This window comes from Pelmatolapia mariae, linkage group LG7 (genome assembly GCF_036321145.2).
Source record: "Pelmatolapia mariae isolate MD_Pm_ZW linkage group LG7, Pm_UMD_F_2, whole genome shotgun sequence".
Lineage (NCBI taxonomy): Eukaryota > Metazoa > Chordata > Actinopteri > Cichliformes > Cichlidae > Pelmatolapia > Pelmatolapia mariae.
The window spans coordinates 22,889,022-22,913,242 of record NC_086233.1 but is presented as its reverse complement, the minus strand read 5'-3'; the positions used below and the strand labels follow the sequence as shown (position 1 = coordinate 22,913,242).

At 39.0% G+C, this 24,221-nt stretch overlaps 3 protein-coding genes and 1 long non-coding RNA gene across 4 annotated transcripts; 1 reads left to right on the top strand and 3 right to left on the bottom strand.

Annotated features, from left to right (window-relative positions):
• The first annotated feature begins 899 nt into the window (after positions 1-899).
• bspry (B-box and SPRY domain containing) lies at positions 900-9,345 on the top strand. Its single transcript, XM_063480637.1, has 6 exons — positions 900-1,145; positions 1,783-1,881; positions 4,277-4,507; positions 5,615-5,640; positions 5,734-5,858; positions 8,306-9,345. The coding sequence occupies exons 1-6, from the start codon at positions 927-929 to the stop codon at positions 8,839-8,841; spliced, it is 1,236 nt and encodes a 411-aa protein (XP_063336707.1). The 5' UTR covers positions 900-926; the 3' UTR covers positions 8,842-9,345.
• A 1,957-nt stretch (positions 9,346-11,302) lies between these two features.
• Positions 11,303-11,921, bottom strand: LOC135933490 (uncharacterized). Its single transcript, XR_010573764.1, has 3 exons — positions 11,857-11,921; positions 11,484-11,705; positions 11,303-11,376 (listed from the first exon to the last, which is right to left on the bottom strand). It is a non-coding gene; the product is annotated as an uncharacterized LOC135933490 (long non-coding RNA).
• Positions 11,922-12,057: 136 nt separating this feature from the next.
• Positions 12,058-13,568, bottom strand: LOC134631702 (ATP-dependent RNA helicase DDX54-like). The gene is made up of 4 exons (XM_063480260.2): positions 13,562-13,568; positions 12,856-12,917; positions 12,396-12,527; positions 12,058-12,300 (listed from the first exon to the last, which is right to left on the bottom strand). Exons 1-4 carry the CDS (start codon positions 13,566-13,568, stop codon positions 12,058-12,060), a joined length of 444 nt encoding a protein of 147 aa, XP_063336330.2.
• A 1,574-nt stretch (positions 13,569-15,142) lies between these two features.
• LOC134631701 (ATP-dependent RNA helicase DDX54-like) lies at positions 15,143-23,192 on the bottom strand. The gene is made up of 7 exons (XM_063480259.1): positions 23,116-23,192; positions 19,876-20,059; positions 16,435-16,583; positions 16,230-16,343; positions 16,030-16,140; positions 15,823-15,914; positions 15,143-15,659 (listed from the first exon to the last, which is right to left on the bottom strand). Exons 1-7 carry the CDS (start codon positions 23,190-23,192, stop codon positions 15,418-15,420), a joined length of 969 nt encoding a protein of 322 aa, XP_063336329.1. The 3' UTR covers positions 15,143-15,417.
• Positions 23,193-24,221: the final 1,029 nt, after the last annotated feature.

Here is a 24,221-nt window from a genome sequence, read left to right as displayed (position 1 = left end):
TATCTAACAGACACTCCAGTGTCTTATTGTTGCATTGATACGGTCTCAGAAACTCACCATAAATGAGCCAAAATGAGGAAATAAAGCCTTTTTATTTTACACGTGAGAGTTTTACTTTGTTTGAAGTATAGCAAAAATCAATTTGACACATTTTAAGTATATAAAAAGTATACCTAATGTCCCCTGACCTGTTCTACAATATCCCACTCAGTTTTTACTCATGCTGAATTTTAGGGACTTTGCTCAGTTAGTAGGATTTTTTAAAATTATCTGAATTTCTTCTGAAATAACCACAATGTAGGGCTATGAATGAAAGTTGACTAAGGTTGAACTCCTGCCCTTTGAGCTGTGCTTTATTAAACGAAGTAATTGTTTTAAAACCAAAGGTGTTATCTGCATATTGAAAAAGAAAAAGAAAAAAAAGGTTCTAAAGTGTCCAAAATCAGGAACACCAGTGAAACAGGGAAATGAGAGACACCATAAATATGTAACCGCAGGCTATTAGGCCATAAGGCACACAGGCCTATAACACCTGCTTGTATGATGGCATGATTTCAGACTCTGCGGACGGCTATCAGGTGACGCTCGTGTGAAAACCAGCGGGGCAGAAGCTTTTTTTTCTTTTTTCTTTCTTTGAGCTCTGACCTCTGAGATCCCTGTTACTTCCGCGTTCCGCTCACCTGTTACACCTGTGTTACTGCTACGCTCTAGATGCGGCGACTCCTCCTCCGCCGGTGCACCTGTCCTGCTTTCGTGCCATGACCGAGGACTTCGAAACGTGTGATTTAACATGCTCGTCCCCATCGGGTGACCCAGAGGAGACTCTAAAAGCTAAAAGCTGGAGTATGGAGTGCGAGCAGCCCATTTTCTCCGTGCTGGGAGGCGGAATGAAGCTGCAGAAGACAGTCGACGCTCCGCGGCCGACTATGAGTGGCAGTCCCGGAAAAACCTCACTGGCTGCGGCCACCTCCGACACCGAGTCCGGGATCTACTCTGTTGAGAGTGAGCTGTGTGTGGACCACGAATCCGAGCTGGACTGGTTCTGCGGCACCGAGCAGAAACTCATCTGCTCCCACTGCGCCACCGTGGGCTCCTGCCAGGGACACACCGTGACCCCTCTGGCCACCAGAGTCACCAGAGTCAGGGTGAGTCTCGGGCAGCCAAGCAACAGCTGTTTGAATATATTTCACTCATATGGGATTTAATAGTGATCATTTTCAGTTCAGGGGTGTATAGCTACAATAAATACACATTTTCACCCGGAATAATCTGCCTGCAGGTCTCCAAATGGCTTCAGGAAGGTTTCACTTTGTCTGAGTGGAACTACCTTTAAGGGCAACTATTTTCTTCTAACCCTATTTACCATAAAATGACATTTTTCTGACTAAACTTAACAAAATACATGTTTAAAAAGTAAAAATACTTTGATTTAATTGAGTTTTTGTGAAAGATTTTGCCCATCGTGACTGAGAAAGTGTGGATTTTTATATTTCACCTACAGTTGTATAACCATAACAGTTATCCAGATAACAGTTAATATGAAACAAAGTGGCCCGGGTGTTTCCATATTTGTTAAGTTAATGTTTGTGTAGTTCTTACGGCTTTTTTGGGTGTGCCACACTTTAAGTGGCTGATTCCTCTCAGCGGTATTTGAGAATACAGGATTTTCTTGTTGTGTTTCCAGCTGATGAATTCCACGTGGTTTTTAATGTGTTTTTTATTCCTGAATTGCAGACAGTGTGCAGCCTATTTAGGTTTTTCTTTTTTTCTTTTTGTTATCAGAACAAACTGGTGGACGTGTGTGAGAAAATGCAGCTGCAGGCCCTGAGGATTGAGAGGTTTATCGAGCAGACACTGGCAGCCAAAGAGCAGAAGCTTCAGGTGATCCACACCCACCCAGGCTCACCACACACTCATGATGATCTCAGCATCCAAATGCTATGTAGCCTGTTTAGCAAGTGCATTGTGTTGACATTGGCTGGATCCTGTTTCAGATGTGACTTTTTGGCCACGTTTTGGGTTTGTGTATAATGATAGAAATTTCTACAAGCTGCTATCTGTTTCTACTGATTAGTCAATTTATTGATTTTTTTTTACTATTAGTATGATATACATATATAGATCAACTCTCTGAGCCCAAAGTGAAGTCTTTATTTTGACTGTTTTGTCCATCTAAACCCAAATTATTCAGTTCACATTAGAAGCAGAGAAACAGAAGCAAATCCACACATTTCAGAAAAACAAACAAAACTGGGACATTTCTTTGATAAATATGCAAACTAATTGATTATTGGTAAAATTTTCTTTGAATTTTTTTGCACGTAAAACAAAACTTAACATGCATTTACCCGTTTATTCCTTTACATGACCGTCTGTGTAAGTTCTATAAATATTAGGAGGCAATTATTTATTTTCTCTGACAATTAAGTGTTAACCCGGGAGTATAATAATGAAAAGATAATGATAATATATTTTATAACATATGCTTCACATGGTTTAAAAGACTTTGATATAATCACTGACTTAAAAATATATAAAATTGTAACGGATGAAGACTGTAACAACAGAGAGGAAAAAAAAATACTTGAAGCATGGGGCAAGTCTTGCTGATTCAGTGCACGTAGCAAAGTCTGCAGCCTCTCTTAGCTTAATGGGTGTTCAGGGCAAGTCGTGCTTGTGCACTAAAGAGACCAAATCGAGCCTCAAGCAAACAAGAAAAGCCTGATAAGTGGAAAACTACCACCACACCTGAGCAGGAATCAAATGTTTCTGTAACAAAATAGCTTTACACAGTGGGGGAAAAAAAGAGCGTGGTCAGTGAATCTCTGTACACTTTGCTGTGCTTGGTCAGATGTGCGAGTCACGAGTATCATTAACGAGCTGTCGTCCGTGCCCACCGTCAAGTGCTTGTGTCACTGCTTATGAGCAGCAGCAGCTTCCATTAGGCGCAGGTGTAGGCCAGTGTTTGAGTTATAGGATAGAATACCAGATAGGAAGTGGGCATTAAAAAGAGAGACTACATCACAGTATGACGAATTTTATCAGAATATGCTACGTGCACTTGAATTTATTACAGCAATGCATTTGACTGCAAGCAACTTTCTAGCTGTACGTTCACACAGTGATTTATTCTGAATACTTTATGAACTGCAAATCCATGGCTCATTTGGAATCACCAGCTAATCTAGCATGCATATGTTTGGGCTGTGGGGGGAAAGTTACCGCCACGGGAAAAATTCTCTTCACAGGTAGTCCAGCAGGGATTTGAACCGGGAACCATCTTGCTGTGAGGCACAGCAAATTTTCCTTGGAGATGTTTAGTGATGACACAATCAAACAAACTGAAACGTGATAAAATCATAATAAAACCATATCGGAAAACCTGCTACACCACAGCATTTTCTATTTACTTTTTATTTTTATGTAATTTTGACTTTTTGTTTTTAATTCACTTTAGTTTCAATCGGTTTCCAAAGTTGTTGTTTTTTTTTAAATTTCAGTTTAGTTTGTTTGGCTTTAGTTTAGTTTTTATTAGCTTCTGTGCTAGTTTTAGTCTTTATTATTGAATGCAGGGCATGTGTCAAGGGCGAGATTTTGGAAACTCAGTGCAGGTGTTACAGTAAAAACTTTTTAAAAAACAGACTTGTAGACCTTCAAAGTCTCAATAAACACATCCACCACTGACCCATCAGGCAAGTTGTAATAAAATTGTTACCAAAATAATGGATACTAAAGGAGGGATGTTACTATGATACTAATGAGATTTCACAAAACGTTTCACTTAGATTACATTTTTTTAAAGTCTGTTTTTTTATTTTTATTCTATTTAACTAAAAATAATACCCATGCTACAGCAGGCCAACATCTCAGATAGCTGACACAATTTGATTGGCTCACGGTGTGCCGTATGTATATTGTCATGTTATTCAGTTCAAATATGAAGATGTGAAAATTAGTTGTGGGACTGTGGATGTGGGTTTTATGGCATTTTTCACGCATTTTTGATATTCAAAGAACTTTACAAGTGACCCTAAATGATTAAAAGAGAGTAAAAACCATGTGAGACTAATTCACGTGAGATGCACAAGGATAAAGATTTCAATTTTGCAGACAGTAAATGTTTCATTTTCAGTTTTCTCATGCCAGATTTGAAAGGAAATCATTTTAAAATCATTGATAAATCAATAAAGGATTTATCATTTATGCAGTTGGATTCCAAACCACAAGTATTCACTTCACACTCATGCATTTCTTCTTCCCTGCTGTCTGTATGCAGGCAGCGGCGAGCAGGGCGAGGGAGCAGGTGCTGGCTCAGGTGAGCGCGGCACGTGAAGCTCTGGAGGAGGAGGAGCAGCGTCTCTTGGAGGAGGTGCAGAGAGAGGAGGAGCGTGTGGAGCAGTGTCTCCTCACCCAGAGAGCCCACTGGGGCCAAGCGTTGACGAATCTGACGCAAACACGCTCCCGCCTGGTGCACACGCTGACGAACACTCCCGACGCACAGCTGGTGGTGAGAGACTCGGGAAGCTTTGGCAGGAAGGGGTCAACAGGGGCGACTAATAAGTGTATCCTGATAACCAGTGTTGGTCAAGTTACTTGAAAAAAGTAATCAGTTACTAATTACTAATTACTTCCCCCAAAAAGTAATCCTGTTACTTTACTGATTACTTATTTTCAAAAGTAATTAATTACTTAGTTACTTAGTTAATTACTTTTTAAAAACACGATTTACAACCTGAATAGGTGACAAAGCGATAGATCTTTCAGTCCAATTCTACTTTTTCTGCATAATCCATCATACAAAATGTAATCAAATGGAAACGTCTCTTTTTAAAACTTTAAACTTTAAATCTTTTAACTTTATGCATCAAGCAAAAACTTAATTATATGCAACATTCTCTGACTGGAAGAAATTTGTTTAACATTTAAACCTATTTTCTGCACATTCCAGCACATAAAATAAAATATTTTTTTGTATTTACACTCACTCTTTCAAATAAATGCAAGTAAAACACAGCAGAAAATAAATAAAATCAAAGACTCAGCAGTCCTGTTGCTCTATTTTCACCTATAAAGCAGGAGTGGGTTAGGCGGAGGTTTACCCTGGTGCAGGTGTGCCGCAGCGGTCAGTTGAAGACTCCGCGAGTTTCTCTGTGAATTTCACATTACGTCGTAGCGCACTCGCTGCTTGCTTGGAAGTTTAGGGGTTGTTTTCGCTGTAAAAAGAAGTTTTCTTCCCACGCACAACGGACACTAATGTTTTTGTCACTTTTTATGGAATCAAACTCAAAATAAGGTCAGTACTTCCACGCTTTGAACGCTGCATGCTATACTCTCTCCCGCACTCGATATATTATGATCTGCACACAGCTGTTGTCACGAACGTCGCACTCGCTTACGTCACTGTCATGAGACATTCTCGCAAAAAATCGCAGTTTTAGTAACGCAGCGTTCCTACGTGAAAGTAACGGTAATCTAATTACCGTTTTTGCAATAGTAATCCCTTACATTACTCGTTACTTGAAAAAAGTAATCAGATTACAGTAACTGCCCATCTCTGCTGATAACAGTCATAATCACTGAGAGTAATCACCTGCTTAATGTTTCATTTTTTCAGACCAGTGTCCAGGAGATAGCTGAAAGGTAATGTTTCTTTTTTATAAAGCAATATTTTGTGAATACTATTTTCTTGCTCAGGAGCTGTATCATTAAACCTCTTTTCTCTGCTTGTCTCAGGGTGGAGGAGGCAGAGGGGGTCGGGGAGCCCTGTGACACAGACCAGCTCAGCCTGAACCCGTGCTGCACTGAAAGCAAGCTGCTGAGGGGTCTGTGGGCTACTGCAGTGCTGCTCGGGCCAAACGGTCAGTAGGTTTATATAATACTTATTAATCATTTTATGTAAACGCAGCGCGTTCAAAATTCAAAAGCATAAAAGTTTTCACTGCAGCACTACAAGGTGTATTTACCAACCTTAAAAATCTATGAACAGAGTGGATTTTGTAGAGTATGCTCAGATCCACTCAACAGAAGGAGTGAGAAAATCTGCAAGAAAGAAAGGTGAAGAAAAAAGTATAATATCCGATTACAGTTTATACAGATGTAAGAAAATGGCTCCTGTTCCATTATTGATTCTCATTGGCTCGACTTTGAGTGTCACCACCATCGCTAAGCAGCATATCAAAGATATTACATTCATGCTGAGGGTCAAATGGTTATTCACGTTGGAGGTATTTCCCCTGCTTCGTGTGATAAGTGTTGGGATCATCAATCAAAAAAAGGAATTATTACACAGAACACTTCTCTTAAAAGTATTGCAGTATGTTACTTAATTACACCTAGGAGGAAGTAATTTGTTTTACTACTACTTCATTTCACATTTCTCCATAAAATCACCTTAAATGCATTGTCTCATAATCAGCATTTAACTTTATAAACCTGAGGCTGCAGACACACACATTCTACTTTAGACACATGAACAGGTAGAAACAGAGGCTACAGCCTGACTGCTCATCATGTTGTTACCTGTTAAAGTTCAGGGTCTGGCTGTTGGGCTGGGGTCAGTGTTCACTCAGCTTTAACATCACTCTGGGTTCTTGGCTAGCTTAGCGTCTGTGTAGGTGCTTGCAAAGTCGAGATTGTGTTAGCAGCATAATGCAGATGTTTCTGTCCTGGATGCAACCCTATTCTTTAACAACAGTACATTATATTCCATAAACTAAATATCCAAAATATGGTTAAAACCAATTATGTTTTTTTGTTTCTCACATAAAAGGAAAGTAGTTATTGTACCGCCGCAGTGAAATGGCAGAGTCAAACGTAACTGAAACTCAATGATTATTCTAAAATACTAAATCTAAAATGTGACGGTTAGTAAACTTATGCCTTGAAATGAGGCATAAAGATAATTATCATTTTAATTTTAGTTTAGCACAATATTTTCTGAATTAATTGATTTAAAAAAGTTGTGTTATTTATTAGAGAAATAACAAACTGAGTTCATGTTTTTATACCCAAATTTGATCTGGCACTTGTGTCTGAGAGGTCAGGAGTTCATGAAGAACAACATTCAGCTACTAAAACTAATTATTCTATTCAGGAATCCAACTAAATAATTTGGCATCTTAATCTAAAAATAAATGTGCTTCATTTTTTCCCTGCTTTTTTGTAAAGTAGTGAATTTGAAAATTTAAATTATATAATTACATTTACAACAATTATACTAGCATTAAAAATATAATTTTATTAAAAAAATGTTGGTAAATATCATTACTCTTCATTTGCAGCTGTTGCATAAATGTTACATGTGTTGGTCTACTAAATTTGTAATAAAAGTTTTAAAAGCAGGGATGTTAGAGCTTGTTTATATAAATAAATTGAAGATGAATCAATTCTGGGCAGGAAGAATCCTTAGAGTCCTTATTTGTGGGTCCCCTGCAATGCTCACGTCCTGCTCTACTATATAAATGTTATTGTAGTCCATTGTAAGGTGGTTGCTAGGCAAGTTTATAAATGTATGTGTGTAAGGAGTTTTTGGGGTGTGGTCCATCTCCTAAAAAAACGGATAGATTATCTTCAGTTAGGTGTTACTGTGGTGAAATCAAAACAAAACGGTGCTTTTCTAAGGTGTTACTGATGCACAAATTCTACAAGTGGATCATTTTAGGTCATTGGTAGGTGGTTGCTAAACAACATGATGACATCATAATGCGTGATATAGATAACAACCTTCAGACACCTAAGATATACATGCGTGCTACTCCTGCTATGTAGGGTGAGTATGCAGAAAGACAGAGATTTCATAATAAGATGATGACAACATCACTCTCATTGTCAATACAGACACAGACTGACGCCCTACAAAATATCCCTGTTAACTGTAGCAAATTGAACATAAAGCACATACAGTACTTACATTTATTTTTTAGCGACACAAATTTAAGCATGTAATCACACATTTATCTCAAAAGATGATCTGATTTCCTAATGTGTGTGTGTTTGTTGTGCCTGGACATCTGAATGTAGGGTAAACTGAAACACATTATACTGGTGCAAGTTAGAAATTCAGGAGTTACTGGTATATCAGGAAGATCTGGAAGATGAACGGGGCAGTACTGTAAAGTAATTCCAGGTATTCTGTGTTTGGAGAAGAGGCCATGTGCCATCTGTTTGGCAGCGCTCAGAATTTGCTTGATGTCCTGTTTATATTCTCTATATTCTCTGTATTTACTGCATATTCTCATGTTTAATAGCGAAACAATATAAAAACAAAAACATGATAGTAATCCACCCTTTTCCTTTCTTCTCACAGCTTATGGATCATCATGTTTAAAGTTCGATGAGCGCACAGTCAGCCCTCTTCTCTCTCTGTCTGAGGACTTCTGCACTTTAACTTTCCTCCACAAAAAACCGCGCCAGTCTCCACCCTACGACCCAGCACGATTTGACTCTTGGCCCAACGCCTTAGGCTCGGTGTCTATGTCCTCTGGCACCCACAGCTGGGTGGTAGACGTGGGCCAGAGCGGCGCCTTTAAAGTCGGGGTCTGCTACGCCTCCCTGGAGCGCAAAGGTTCTGGGAACGAGGCTCGACTGGGCCACAACAGTCAGTCCTGGGTGCTGTCTCACTACGACGGAGACTACTCCTTCTGCCACGCAGGGAAGAAGGTGCCGCTACAAGTGGCGAGGAGGCCAGAGAGGGTGGGCCTGCTGCTGGACTGGCAAAGTCAGATGCTGCTGTTTTACGAGCCACACTCCTGCGCTGTGCTGTACTCAGTCTCACAGAACTTCAGTGCCCCGCTGCTGCCAGCCTTTGCCGTGACTGACCGCAGTATCACCATACTGCACTGATGGACACACACACACACACACACACACACACACACACACACACACACACACACACACACACACACACACACACAGTTATATAGTGCCAAAATTGCTAAATGAGCATTAAAGATGTGAAGAAACCACAGAGAGAAACAATGTCCTCTAATGTAGATTTAATTAGCAGCTTCACTGTCTGAGCAGTAATGAGAACTCCAGACACAGCCTCAGTTTCTATTTATTCAGTCCTGCTGTAGACACCTTTATTTTTTACTGCTTCTTATTATTTTAGGCTTAAATGTATTTGTGAGCTGATCACATTATAAAGTAGTGTTGTTATAGTAATAACAGTTTTTTTTTTTTATAAAGAATATTTGTGTTTTTAGTATGATTACATGTTGCTAAGAAGTATCCACAAAGAAAACATCGCTTATTCTGGTTGATCCAGGACTATTTTAAATGTGGAAAAGAAACTCACTTCAACAATAATCTGAAACTGTTTTGTATTGTCAAAATTTTACATGTTATGTGGTGAGTAAAGGAGTTACTAAACTTGACTCTTTTATTACTTGAGTCTAATATTACCCTGTTATTTCTTTGAGCCGCAGCAGTGTTTGATGTTGTGTATGTGTGGCACGTCCACTGGGATACAGTGAAGCACAGCGTAGTGTTTAAGTTGGTGTAAGTTGGATTTTTGGTACTTTCGGGCAGTGGGAAAGGCAATCAGGAGGAAGCTGGCGCAAATAATCCAGCTACTGGTCATTTTCCACATGTAAATGTATGAGAATGATACTTCTTGATAAATCTTAAATAAAAAAGGGCATTTGTGAAGGTTCAAAGAGAATGAAAAAGAGAATGAAAAATTAAAAAATGAAGCATTAACAAACAAAACAGACCAACAAACAACACAGGTGACAAACATAAAAAAACAAGCTGGATGATAATCAAACTGGTTGGATTCAAAAGCCAAAGTAAAAAAGTGAGTTTTAAGACGTGATTTGAAAGACTGAATCGACTCGGAAGTATGAATATCAACAGGAAGGTTATTCCAGAGTCTAGGTGCTGCAGTTGCAAAGGCACGATCACCTCTGGATCTCAGCCGAGACCTTGGTTGTACTAAGAGCATCTGACAAGAAGATCTTTGTGCTCTTTTGGGGTTATACAAGTAGAGGAGTTTAGTTAGATAGCTAGGTGCCAAGTTGTTTAAAATTTTAAAAGTAAGCAAGAGAATTTTAAAATCAATGTGATATTTGACAGGGAGCCAGTGTAAGTTAGCTAAAACTGGAGTGATGTGATCATACATTCTAGTACCAGTTAAAAGGCGTGCAGCAGCATTTTGAACTAACTGCAAACGATGGAGAGAAGAGTGCTGGAGAGAGTTGCAGTAGTCCAGTCTAGTGGTGATAAATGCATGAATAAGTTTTTCAAGGTATTTCAGAGGAAGATAGGGCTTCGCTTTGGAAATCTAACGTAACTGGTAAAAACTGGTTTTAACCACTGTGGACACTTGCTTCTGTAATTTGAAAGAGCTATCCAAAAGTACTCCGAGGTTTCTTACAGTGTGGGAGAGATGGCTAGCAAGAGGACCAAGAGTATCAGTTTGCTGGCCCAAAGGGCTATGATTATCAAAAATAATAACTTTGGTTGTATTTTCATTCAGGGAGAGAAAATTATTTGATGACCAGACTTTGACATCATGAAGACAGTTAAACAGTGGTTGCAGTGGGGCAGAGACATCCAAGTTCAGGGGAAAGTAAATTTAGATGTCATCGGCATGACAGTGGAAGGAGATATTGTATTTTTTGAAAATGGATCCCAAGGGCAGCATGTACAGTAGAGTTGGACCCAAAACAGACCCCTGTGGGACACCACAGTAAATACGGAAAGAAGAGGAAGAGAATTGCCCCATAGCAACAGAGAACGACCTCTAGCCTTGATAAAAGAATGTTATGACCAACCACATGAAAAGCAGAAGTCCAATCTAGTAAAACTAAAACCACAGAGCAACCCGAATAAGCGGTTAAAAGAAAATCATTAAAAACTCTTAATAAAGCTGTCTCAGTACTGTGGCGAGGTTTGAAATCAGACTAGAAGTTTTCACCAATATCATTAACATCTAAAAAGGCCTGAAGTTGCTTAAGAACTATGTTTTTCAGGATTTTGGACATAAAAGGGAATTTGGAGATCAGCCTGTAATTAGAGAGAGCATTAGGGTCAAGGTTTTTCTTCTTAATAATGGGTTGCACAACAGCATGTTTGAAGGCAGTCGGTACACAACCTAATGACAGTGATGCATTCAATAAAAGTAAAATACAGGACCCAATAGTCTTCAAAGCTTCCTTGAAAATGCAAGAGGGAAGAGTGTTATGCGGGAAATTAGAAATTCTTAAGTGATCAATTATTACCTTTAAGGCAGAAAAAGACACAGGCTCAACTGCTGAAAAACAGTCGAACATTTAGAAGCTGGAACTTGGTCTATCACCGCTTTGGATTTGTAGCTCTTGATGGCATCGACTATTTGAAGGCACTCCAGTTCCATTTTTTCCAGACCACACCCTGAAACAAATTAAATCAAATTCTCTGCCATCAGTTCCTCACTATTCCTTTTGATTATTTTCATAATTTCTCTCTTCTTTTTATAGTTTATCCTCCTTTGAACTTACCAAGTACTGGATGGACACCCATGCAGGACAGATCTATGTTTTTAACCCGTCTGATGGACTCCGGCGAGGGGTTTGGCCGCGACTTGAGGTACTGCTTGTAGGCGTTCTCTGAGACACGGAGCAGATTTTGCAGGTCCAGGGAGTTTTCATGAGACGTGATCAGATGAGCACTTTCATCATCCAAGATCCTCTGAGGGACTCGACCAAACACACCTTCTGAATCTGGAGTACAAAAAGAAATGCAGACATTTCAATACAGTGACAGATAAAAAGAGCACTAAATAAAGTTTATTAGCAACCTCAAATGTGTAGCACATCAGTTAAACAGTTCATCTGTCAGTTTAAGACCTGACAGGCATGCAGTAGAGTCTACCTTGTGTGTGTTCAGGTGAAGCAAACTGAACTGGTCGCCCTAGGAAGAGGTGGAGGTCGTAGACATAAGGCATTTCATCAGGACAAATCAGACTATAGGCTGTGCCACTTCGGCCCGCTCGTCCCACACGCCCTGATGGGAAAAGAGAGGGGAAAAATACACGTAATGCTGGCCTAATCATTTCAAATTAAAGAGGCTGAATCACTTTGTTCGTTCTGCACACAGCTGCTCACCACCTCTGTGCAAGAAAAGTTTAGCCTTGGAGGGGAAGTTGTAATTGATGACATTATCCAGCAGGGGGATGTCTATACCACGAGCAGCAACATCAGTCACCAGAAGCACCATGGCTTTCCGATGCACAAATTTCCCAATGTTGATCTTCCTGGCGGTCTGATCAAGGGCACTGTAGATGTAGGCACACTCTAAACCTTCTGACGACAGCAGCTGGACATCAGAAAAAAATAAGAAGTCAACTAAAGCTCTAGTTTTTAAAACAATATTTAACACTCTCACAAATCTATGCTACACTGTTATCTTACCTCCTTTAGGTACTCCACATGGTGTTTGGTGGCAGCAAAGACCACTGTCTGTTCCTGAGGCTTCACTACATTCCTCAGGAGGTGGAGCAGCAGAGCCGGCTTGTCATCCACACGCAGGTGGAAGAATGACAGCTGATGGAAGTTAGAAGAAATGAAAACATGCTCAAAGCCATGGAAACATCCAGGTGACTGTAACGACTTTTGCTTTTGGCTTTATATTTAAATCATTCAACATTTCTGGGAGAAGAATACAAAATGTTTGAATAGCAAGTGTCTGAAGACAGAGCAACAAGTAGGAAGACCAAGACACTGACACAGAAGCTGATTTAACATAAGTTAGCATGTAGAGTAGATGCAATAATCCTGTACTGAGGTTGTAATAAATAATGCAAAACCTTCCATCTAATTTCTCAGATTAAACAAAAGGTAAATAAAACAAAACCAAGTTCTGCCCTTTTACCTTGATCTGATCACTGAGCTTGGAATCCACATCCAAACGAATCAGTGCAGGTTCTGTCAGGCCTGGGAAAAAAGTTTGTATACACCGGTGTGAATATAATTAGGATTATTTGCCTTTAGATGCTAAAAAATATGGAAGCTAAGTTGAATGAATATGCTTTATGATGAGAAAATAAGCCAGAAAAACTTTGAGAATCTACACCGTGGAGGGTTAATTTATTACATTAATGTGTACAGAAAAAAATTGATCTTCAGTTATACAAAACATTTCATAAAACAGACTGGAACATGTATTTGGGATAAAAGCAACTAAACTACCCTGGTTTTAATCATATTTACCAGATAAATTCCAGTTTTTTTCCACATAAATCCAAACAATTTTCTGTTTTTGTCCGGTTCTTAATATTGGTTTGTAAACAAAGGACTACAAAATTTTAATAACACATTGATTAAGTTTGCCCAGTGACACACTTTTGTAAGCCTCGTTTTAATGGTTCTTTTAATACAAAAATAAAGATCTTATTTAATTCTAAAAGTCCCTTTTTTGTGTGTAAATGCATGAATGGCTTTTATGCCCCATTATATCTATGATGTGCTGATTGTGAGTTGAATAGACAAGATAAATTCCACAGGGTGTACATGCTTATTGTGCATATACATGTAAATATACAGATACAATGAATAATAATATCTGTAAATACATCTACGGTTCATTTTCTAGAATATGATCATGTTGCAAAGCCCAAAATAAATATTTGTAGATGTGTGTGCATGTAAAAATAAGGTTAATGGACGATCGCTTATATTTTCTTCATATTGCATAATCACGTTTCTACATGCTACATTCACTATAGAAATATAATGCATTTTATTTGAGTTAATTATTTAGCTAGATTTTATATTGTATGCACTGCTTTAGTTGGTAAATTATATGTAGCCTTATTTTCTCTCTCTCTCTCTTTTTTAACAAGTAACTGAGCCTAAAAGTTATACTAACAAATTAAAATGCATTCATGATTTAAATGCTGCGCATGTGGTCATGTTTTGCACCCGCCAAGCAGCTGAAGGAATGACAGAAGTCTCTTTGGTCGGATGATTGACTGTTGGATCTTCTGCAGGAAATAAATTGCATGATGTATTGAAATATGGTCAAAAAAACACTCACATGTGACAGAGCCAGCGCATCACTGATGAGTGAAAAAAGTCTGCTACATACTATTAGTTATGAATATAACCCCTGAAGATTAGTGCTTTTTAAAAACAAATAAATAAACCTTTTTTTTAATCAATCGACTTAATGTAAAAAAAAAAAAAATACAATAAATATTAGAGAAAAAGCAGATACTAAAATCCACTCTAAGTTAAAATTTCTTGTGTAAATTTATCTAGTAATATCTTACATTTCCAATTGTATTAATAAAAATAAATGTGGATCTTGTAGGCATATAAAGTAACTGATGGCTTGGTCATTGTTGCTTTTTATAAAACATTAATTATATTTCTTATTTTGTTGGTTTGCTATTTTTGTTGGTTAAGTGAACATGCCCAATACAACTATAATAAAACTGGACATGTAAATGATGTTTACTATTAGGTCTAAACTTCACATAAGCGGAGATGTTAGAATTACTAAATTACTTAAAGAAAAAAAAAACTTCTATACCAGAGCAATAACTGAAAAAAAATAATATACAATAACACAATACAGACTCACTAACCTATTCAGCTGCTTGTGAATGCAAATATCTAATCAGCCAATCACACGCCAGAAAGAAAAAAATAAAAGGTGATTTAAGTGACTTTGAAGGCAGCATTGCTGTTGGTGACAGATGGGCTGTTTTACGTTTTTCAGACACTCCTGATCTTCTCAGATTTTCTCAGGAATTTACAGAGAACAGTCAAACTGAAAAGTGAAATAAACATTTCCCTGGGTAAAAATGCCTTGTTAATGCCAGAAGTCAGAGGGCCATGGCCATGCTGAAGGCAAGAGGAATTCTAAGCCAGTTTCTCAACCCAGCCCATCTGATATCAGTAACCACAACACTTTCAAAGTCAATTAAAAGTCGCCTTTCTTGCCCGTTCCGATGCTCGCTTTGAACTTTGAAATGAGACCACTTGGACAACAGTAATGATAAATAATTGCAAATAGGACATGTTTACAGAATTTAATGTCATTTTTATACAGCACCTCTTATTTTAAGAAAACATAGGCGAGACGATTCAATTCAGCACACAATATTTAATATCTGTATTTTACCATTTTGATAAGACATATTTCAGTACTCCAAAACACTTTTATTAGACTGCCAACATGCTTACAAGTAGTAAATCCAGGTTAGTGGATCATAATTAAACATAACTCTGTGGCAAACGCAGAGTTCAGCAGGCCATCAAGGAAGAAGTGACGTGCATTTCTGCAGTGTAAAGATGCACAAATCATTTTCTCCTTAATCTACAGTCACACAAAGCGCCAGGAAAATCTTTGGTGATGTTCTCAGATGATTCTGGCGCTTATCACCCAGTTCCTCGTGATGTCCTCCACACCATCAACCCTCTGTCCTCCTCACAGTTTCTTCCTCAGCTTGCCTTTCTTATGGCCACCCCTTCCAAAACCTGACTTTTTAACTTCTCCGAGCCACTTTTTGTTCTTGGAGCGGAGCTTCCTCATCCCCCCGCCCTGCAGGAACTGGTGCTTCTGCTTTTTCTTGCGCTGCTTCATGATCTGATCCTTTGTTTTCAGCTCCGAGCGTGCTTTGTGGTCACCGGAGCTCTGTACGTTTGGACCTCGTCGGCCACGGCCACGACCTGGGAGAGGCACGACACAACAAAGAGGTTGGAGGTTATAGCTTGCAAGGCTGGAAGAGGGACTTGAAGTATTTACTTTTAGAGTTGAGTTAAAACATGGTGGCTGATGGTCTATATTTAACAGGCAGACGTGTTTGTGCTATTCATTTTGATGCCTTCCTACCTCTTGCTGGCTTCCTGCCTCCTCCGCCTGTTTCTCCATCTGATCCAGATCCTGTATCATCAATCTTGTATTTTTTCTTCCACTCCTCATAACTGACATGTTGTCAAGTGATACAACATCTTCACAGTACAGCTTAACATTGTCATAAGAGTAGAGAAGAGGGTCATTAAGAGCAGCAGACAGAGAAGCTTTTTGTTGGAAGGATACAAGTTCTTCCTGTTCTTCTTGTTACTGATAACCTGACCGCTGTCTGTTTTGATCTTCTTCTTCTGGTCTTCTTTTCCCGTTTCTCTCACAAAACGCTTCCTCTTACGGTCCCTAAAAAAAGAAGGGGGAAAAAAGACTTTAAATTATAGTTTTAAATGACCATTTTATGGATATTGAGTCAAACATAGGGAAATTTGTACCATTTCATCATTTTCTTCTGCTGGTTAAGGCGATCGCCTTCATCTCCCATGAGATCAAGGACAGCTGAAGAGGCCTGCTGTTCAAAAGCACTGCCCTCTCCACCGAGACTCAACCTGTCGACGCATAACACAGGACAAAACAGCATAAAACACAAAGCCATTCACAGTTTTTAAAGAAAACAGATGCAACAGTTTAATGCCTCACCCTCTCTCAGAGTCAAAGTCTTTGGGTCTGTAAGGGATATAATACTCTTCATCTTTGCCCGACTGCCTCTTTTTCTTGGTCTTTGGTCGTTCTTCACCATCTTCCTGCTGACCTCTTCTTTTACCACCTACCACCTCTGAAAACACCCCCTGGTGGAAATAGAAAGAATTACATGGTACAAAGTGACAAAACATGATACAGAGATCCTACTATCTTCCTCTTCTAGTTTGTATACAACATCAACTACATCAAAACTGCACTTTATTTTGCTTCTTCTTCATCAGACAGCACAAACAACTTTCTCATTTTGACTCAAATATTGGTTTTGAATGAAAATGATGAAACAATCCTGGGTGTTTATTCAACTTGTGAGCAGGTTTTCTAATCCACCGTACTATAATTATTGACACTAGTACATGTTCATGCTGCTGGCAAACTAATACACTTAAGAACATATAGCAAAGCAAAAAAGTGAAAAGTAGGTCTTGCCTATATAAATAAACATAAGACAATTGTGAGACTTTGACATAGTAACATCTGCAGTAATATTTACACCTGTGATGACATCTCACAAGCATTAGCCTTATTTTGAAACCAAGATTGTTTACACAGAGTTTGTAATTGCAGAGAAATGCTCCATTTATTTTGGTCATTTCATTTTCGAGCAAGAAGCTCACCTTTTTTCTTATACCCTTTAGATGAATAGAGTTTTTTAATTAAATACATATTCTTTAAATAATGTTCCCTCTTATAAAAAGTAGGATAATTTAAAAAAAATTAAAAAATGTATTATACCTCTATTACTTAGAAAAAAACCTGTTTTTTTGCTGTTGTCTGTTATATAACATTAGGGATGCTCGTGGCAATTCATTTCTTAATCAGCTAAACAGGTCAGTTAAGAAACAGTCAAATATTAAGTTAAATTTCAAAACGGTTTAAAAAAAAATATCCCCATTCCAAAATGTCACACAACAATCTCATTGGCTCACGGAGTGATGATGTCACAAGGACAAAGGACCTTTGATCCTTTGAAGTTTTTCCTTAAATAGGGGTGAGAAACAGCAATTTGTAGTTCGTGTCTTCGCAGCATTTGTGTTTGCAGCCTTCAAAACGTTCACCACAGAAACTTTTGGAAACCTTTTCAAAGTTGTCGTGTACAACCTTCAACATGTATCCAACAAGACACCAACCAAGGCAAAAAGATTACGCCGCTTCTCCTTCCTGTCGTGGCCGGCCAATTTCCCCAAATGACCTCTTAGCCGTCCAAAGGGCATTGCATGACAGTAGGAAGGAAAACTACCATCTCCAGAATAAAATTCAACAAATTGAAGAAGAGAAACTTCAACTGGAGGAGAAGTGTAGACAGATGGAAGTGCAAAATAAAAACCTGGAGGAAAGACAACAACGCCAGCCCGACATAACAATAATTAATGAGGGCTGGGGAATCAAGTTTGGACAAGCCCGAGAGCAGATTGTCTTCCTAATTAAAGAAAACAAGCAAAAGAGCGCAGAACTAAAGGAGATGTCTGACCAGCTTAAAGACAGCAAAGCTACTGTTGAGAAGACAGAATGGGATCTCCAGTATATGGACCAAAGGAATCGGCTGCTCCAAACAAAGTTCGATGAAGCTGTGAAAAAAAATAAAGAAATCCTCCAACAGAAGGAAGAACAGGAGAACAAGCAAAGAGACATGCAGCACCAACTCAAAGTCACGGAGGAAAAATACAGAATGCTGAAAGGAAAGTTGGATGATACACTGCGCCAAAATAAAGACCTTCTTCAAGAGAAACAGCAACAGCAAGAAAGATTGAAAGAAGAGAAACGTATTGCCGAAGACTTTGAGGGTAAAAATCTAAAACTGCAACAGTTTTGTAATGAACTGAAGGACAAAACAAGTGAACTAGAAGGGGAAAAAGAAAAACTGGACAAACAATGCTCACACATGCAGAAAAGGATGGATCAAATGGCAAGAAACAACTCCGAGCTCACTAAGGGGATATTGTTGGAATACAACAACTTGAAGCGCAAACACACTGAAATGCAGGCGCAAAAGCAAGAACAAGACAAAATACATGACGACCTGCAGCGTACGCTCCAAGAAATCCACAGAAGAAATGAGGAGTTACAAGACATGCACAAAGAAGTACAACAGAGAAATGCAGACATGCACAAGGACAAGCTAATGCAGGAGGCAACATCCAAAGAACTCAAAGAAAAGCTTGAAGAAAAACAAGCAACATTAGAAGAGCTGGAGCAAACATGCAAGAAGCTTGAGAAGCAAAACGCAGAAACAATTGATGAGTTGAGAACCCTCATCCTGGAGAAAAAAGCTCTTGTAGAAAAGTGCATGAAAAAGAAGAACAAACGCTTCCGCTTGCCCTGGAGGAGAGACTCTACTGCTTCCTCACCTGATGTAGCCTCGTCTTGCTCCACCTCTGTTCACCCCCCCAACCAGTCCCGGCAGTTGACTGTCCCCTCCTGAGCCTGGTTCTGCCGGAGGTTTCTGCCCGTTTAAAGGCAGTTTTTCCTCCCCACTGTCGCCTAGTGCTTGCTCAGAGGGGATTGTTGGGGTTTTCTCTCCTCTACCTTGTTTCATTATTTACTTGTTAACTTTTTGTTCTTACTTCATTTTACCTTGTTTCATTATTTACTTGTTAACTTTTTGTTCTTACTTCATTTTACCTTGTTTCTTTATTTACTTGTTAACTTTTTGTTCTTACTTCATTTTACCTTGTTTCTTTATTTACTTGTTAACTTTTTGTTCTTACTTCATTAATAAACCAATTAAATTTATCCTTTGAGTATTTGTCATCTAATCTTTTCATCTAAAACATTTTCAAACATTCATATCTGTCTTTTATGTTCTTGAAACCTCATAAATGGTGAAGCAAAAACCCTGGAACATGGTTTGAAACACTGAAATTGTTTCAGCTGAAACTGGCAAAGTCATACGTGTGTGTGTGTGTGTCACTGGTTAGGCCATCATGTTTAGGCTCATTCACTCAAAAAATTATAGGCGAAATCTTTAAAACTGTATCATTGCATACACATTTTCAATACATTTCAATCGCACAAATGCAGAAATAATTATTTGCAGTATCTTATCTGATTTATTATGAGAATGTCATGCATGATCATTTGCACCCACACCACCAAAAATGGGGGCAAAAGGGAGGGGATCGCATTTAATCACGAGAGGTCAGAAATAGAAGTGCTGCAGAAACCTCTGAATCTCAGCTATAAGCTCATGTAAACCATTTCTACAATCGCCAAACAAAGAGCAGTTACGTCACCATGAATCTGTGGACAGGTAATATCCACATTTTGATTTATGATTTCCTGGAGTTCAATGTGTGCTTAATCCTTTATGAAACTGATGTAAACCTGCAACTACAACGATCCAGGGAAGAAAGAAAGAAGCAATACTTCACCCATGCTTACATTTAGATCACTCTCATCCTTTTCTGTGATGTCACAGTCAGCAGTAGTGGTGGGGTTGATTGGCTGCTTCAGCCTGCTTTCTAGGGCTCGGTCCTCTCTCTGCTTGCTGAATTTGTCCACTAGCCGAGTGTCTTTAGAGCGTTTGGCCCACACCACCTCACTGGCTGGTGTCTTACTACTGGAGCTGATTTCGAAGATGGTCTATTTCAGGAGAGAATTATATGTTTCTTTGCTTACTAGAACACTTTTTACCAGAAAATGCAGCGCTGTGACGTGTCTGCATCAAACTCATGAACGTTATAATACATTCAATTAACACTTTATCAGGTGCATCTTGCTAGTACATGGTTGGCTCTTGTTTTTGGTTCTTCGTGGGATTCAACGATGCTGCAACCATTCCTCAGACTTTTCCCCCCATATTAATATGATGACATCACAGTTACTGCTGATTTGTCGGCTGCTCAACTGTGATGACAATCTCCCACAACAATAACACTCAGGTAGGCTGTGGGTTTAACTAAGGGAAACACAATGAACCAATAAATTATCCCCCACACCATTACACCTCCAGCAGCCTGACCCATGCTTTCATATACTTTACACCAAATTCTGACACTCCTATCTGAATGTTGCAGCAGAAATCACGGTGTGGTCTTCTGATGCTTCGAGGTGTACATCTCTTCTGCATACTTTGAATATAACAAGTAGTTATTTAAATTGCTGTTGCCTTCCTATCATGTCAAGGTAGGGGTGGGCGATATAAACGATATACGATAGAAACGATATAGATTTGGCCAACGATAGAGATTTTGACTATATCGCTCTATCGCGATAGCGCATGTTGATGATGTCATCAAGCTGCGCCTGTTTTGGTAGAAAGTATCACAGCGGCTACAACCATTATCATCAGTAAATTATGTTCTCCTGACTGAAGTTTGGCCCGTGTATAGCATCCTGCTATGCGATTGCATGTGTCCCTAACCACCAGAATCCCTCACGTTAACTTTTATTGAGTGGAAAAAAAGTTGCCGTTCATCCTCCAGCTTCACTGTGCTAATGTTATGCTAACATAGCTGTGTCGCTAGCAATCGCGTAGCACAACATTATATACCAGGTAGTCTAACTTCGGTAACCCTGCAAACGCCACTGCTGTTTAGTTTTCTGTCTTCATTTATGTTGGAAGTGGTAGCAGAGCTGTACGTTTTAATTAGTTTCAAAAATCTCTCAGTCAGAACATGGTATGAAATGTTTAGGTATAAACTAGCGAGCTAACTTCCTGTTAACTTCTAACTCCGTTAAATTTAATAAATTCTGTTTTCACGGATGCATGGATGTTAAACTTAATTGTTACACCCGATAAAGCAGCAACGCTGATGATTTAATTAAAGATGAAAGAATTTAGACTGTTTAACTCTCAGTGTTCGTTTGACTTTGGGACCTGAAGGGGATGGAGTTTTGGACCCAGATTACTCCTCACTACGGCGGCCGTAATGCTCTGACAATCCATCAAGCAGTCCATCAGCAGGCTTACCAAAGTTGTACTAAAACATTTTTTAACAGATTTCTACACGCCAAAATCGGTTCAAGGTCAGTGAGCACAACCAGAATTCATACATAAGGCACACTCTAGATTTTTGAGAAAATTAAAGGATTTTAAGTGTGCCTTATAGTGTGGAAAATACGTTATACAGAAGAAAAGAATATATCGTGATATATATCGTTATCGCACATGCTTCAAATTATATCGCGATATGAATTTTAGGCCATATCGCCCAGCCCTATGTCAAGGTCATGTTTATTTATATAGCACATTTAAAACAATAAAGTTGATCAAAGTCAGCTGTGTAAAAGTGCATTAAAAGTATATGGCTACAAGAAAAATTACACTAAAACATTAGGAAATTTTAATATAATACTTAACATTAAAATAAAATAAGATTAAAAAACTGAAATAAAATCGTAAATACAAATACAATCAGACAACAAAGGATGAGGATGTCAACTGGTGCCAAATTCCAAGAAGAACAAATGTGAAAATAAATGTGTTTTTAATGAAGATTTAAATGTGTGTGCTGTCTATTATGACTGGCTATCATCTTAATGCATTGGTGGCATGCGATTGACCGACCGGATATTTGAATTTGCGTGCAGCTTAACAGGGTGTGACTGACAGAGTGGCCAGGGAGTATTTTCCCACTCACTGAAGCGCCATCTACTTTTTAACCACTAGAGGGCACCACTGTCCGACCTTAGAAACCGACATCATAAGCTTGATGTTGGTTGTGATCTCCAAGTTTCCTCTCAGAACAGTGAGGACCACGGATAGAGTCAGTCATGCAAAAATACAGGATATTCCCAAACTGGGTACATACTGTCAATGAGAGTCTGTGAAACAACTTCCCCAAATTTTCAGATAAATGAAACTGACGTGGCTGCCCAAGACTGCTGACTCAGACAAGTGGCTGGTGGTGCAGTGGTTGGCACTGATGCCTCACAGAACAAGTTCCTGGATTTGAATCCACCAGGCTTTGGCTTTTCCGTGCTCAATTTCTATGTTCTCTGTGTGATTGGGTACTCCGGGTGTCTCCTGACATCCAAAGACATGCATGTTTGAGGTTAAATGGTAATTCCAAATGGGTCATGGGTATGTCTGTCTCTGTGACAGCTGGAGTCAGCTCCAGCCCCCTCATAACCCTAAATTGGAAAGTAGATTGTACATACACGAGCACCAGAGAGGAAACATGTAAACCTCCAAAAAGCGATCCCTAAAGGTTGACTCTGTTCATCTGGACGTAGCGTTTTCAGTGGGAGAAACGTTTCGTCACTCATACAAGTGACTTCTTCAGTCTCAGCTGATTGCAGTTTTCCACAACCTTATCAACAGTATATTTGTGCACTGACTGATCAAAGACCGTTGATCATGATACTAATCATAATACATGATACTACAGTCCATTACAGTTCTTCAGGTAGTCTGGCTTCTTCAGGAAGGCACAACATTACATGCTGTTGCAAGATTTGCTGTATCTGGAGGAGATATCAGGAGATGGGCTGCTACAGGAGGAGAGCTGGACAGGGCCATACAAGATCGTCTTCTCCGTTGTAATTTCAAACATACATTTCAAAGACCAGGAAGAGCTCTCCAGAGCCATAAAAATGACTTTCAGAAGGTGACTCGTGCATGCTTCTCACGACACCATCAGAATCAGATTCCACGAGGGTGGCATGAGGCCCCAGCACCTGTGCTCAGAGTACAGCACCTGGCTGCTCAACAAGCATTCACCTAAGATCACCAAAACTGCCACCATGTTCTCCATGTTCGCCATGTGAGATGGTGTGGGAAACATTTTACTACCTATAATATCATCAGTTGGAGAAAAATCAGTCAGTCTGGATAAGGAGATAGCAATTGTTGACGTACAAAACCATTCCCTATTCAGGCAGTAGAGAAATGCTTCGTCATTAGGATGTGAAACAAACGGTTATTTCAATCTTACACAGTAAATTTTCCAGCATGTAGCAATCACTATAAGACCGTAGACTCTGCATACAAAAGTGTCTTCTGCAACAGATAATTTCATTTATAATGAGCGCACTTTAACATCTGAGACAAAATCAGGCATTTGCCCAAAGAAAATTATATTTTGTATCTGAAATACTACATTGGAAAAGTTAAACAAAGATTTTCTGTTCTTATATTTTTGAGCAGTGAATTAGGGACAGTTTAAAAACATCTCTTGTGACCTCACTGACATGTATGTTTTTACCAGGAAAGATGCTTCTGTTCGGCCGTTACAGCTCTACAGGTGTACAGAATTTTACTTCCTCCTCGTGTCGTTATTACTGTAAAAAGGAGAGTAAAGTTTGCGATAAGAGAGTCAAAAGGTCAAGGAATACAGCTGCCCTATCACTCACTCCTTTCCCCATCAGAGTTCATGAATCATCAGGTGCTTTTGTTCCTCAGTCATTTGACAACTGCATTCAGTTTTGCAATTAGTCGCTGCATGGATATCAGATCAATATTAGCATTTATATAAACCCTAAACAACTGGCAATATTTACACATTAAATGGCCACTTTATTATGTACAGTGTTTTACTTACAACTAAAAACTACCTTTTGATTATCAAACCGAACATCAGAAAGGGGAATTTAAGCTACTTTGAATCTAGCATGTTTGTTATTGCCAGACAGTATGAGTATTGCAGGAACTACAGATCTACTGGGATTTCCTGCACAGCCATCCCTACGGTTTACAAAGAATGATCTGAAAAAGAGAAAATATCCAGTGTGTGGGAGTTCTCTGAATGACACTGACTGGAAGGAAACAGTAATTAAACAACCAC

Coding starts and splice junctions, on each gene's coding strand:
- bspry (XM_063480637.1), top strand. CDS start 927: ATGAGTGGCAGTCCCGGAAAAACCTCACTGGCTGCGGCCACCTCCGAC. Junction 1,882..4,276: donor CCAAAGAGCAGAAGCTTCAG/GTGATCCACACC, acceptor GTCTGTATGCAG/GCAGCGGCGAGCAGGGCGAG. Junction 5,859..8,305: donor AGTGCTGCTCGGGCCAAACG/GTCAGTAGGTTT, acceptor TTCTTCTCACAG/CTTATGGATCATCATGTTTA.
- LOC134631702 (XM_063480260.2), bottom strand. Junction 12,528..12,855: donor AGCTCAGTGATCAGATCAAG/GTAAAAGGGCAG, acceptor AACTTCCATCAG/CTGTCATTCTTCCACCTGCG. Junction 12,301..12,395: donor ATGTGGAGTACCTAAAGGAG/GTAAGATAACAG, acceptor TCTGATGTCCAG/CTGCTGTCGTCAGAAGGTTT.
- LOC134631701 (XM_063480259.1), bottom strand. CDS start 23,192: ATGGAGAACATGGTGGCAGTTTTGGTGATCTTAGGTGAATGCTTGTTG. Junction 16,344..16,434: donor GACTTTGACTCTGAGAGAGG/GTGAGGCATTAA, acceptor ATGCGTCGACAG/GTTGAGTCTCGGTGGAGAGG. Junction 15,915..16,029: donor AAGAAGAACAGGAAGAACTT/GTATCCTTCCAA, acceptor ACAACATGTCAG/TTATGAGGAGTGGAAGAAAA.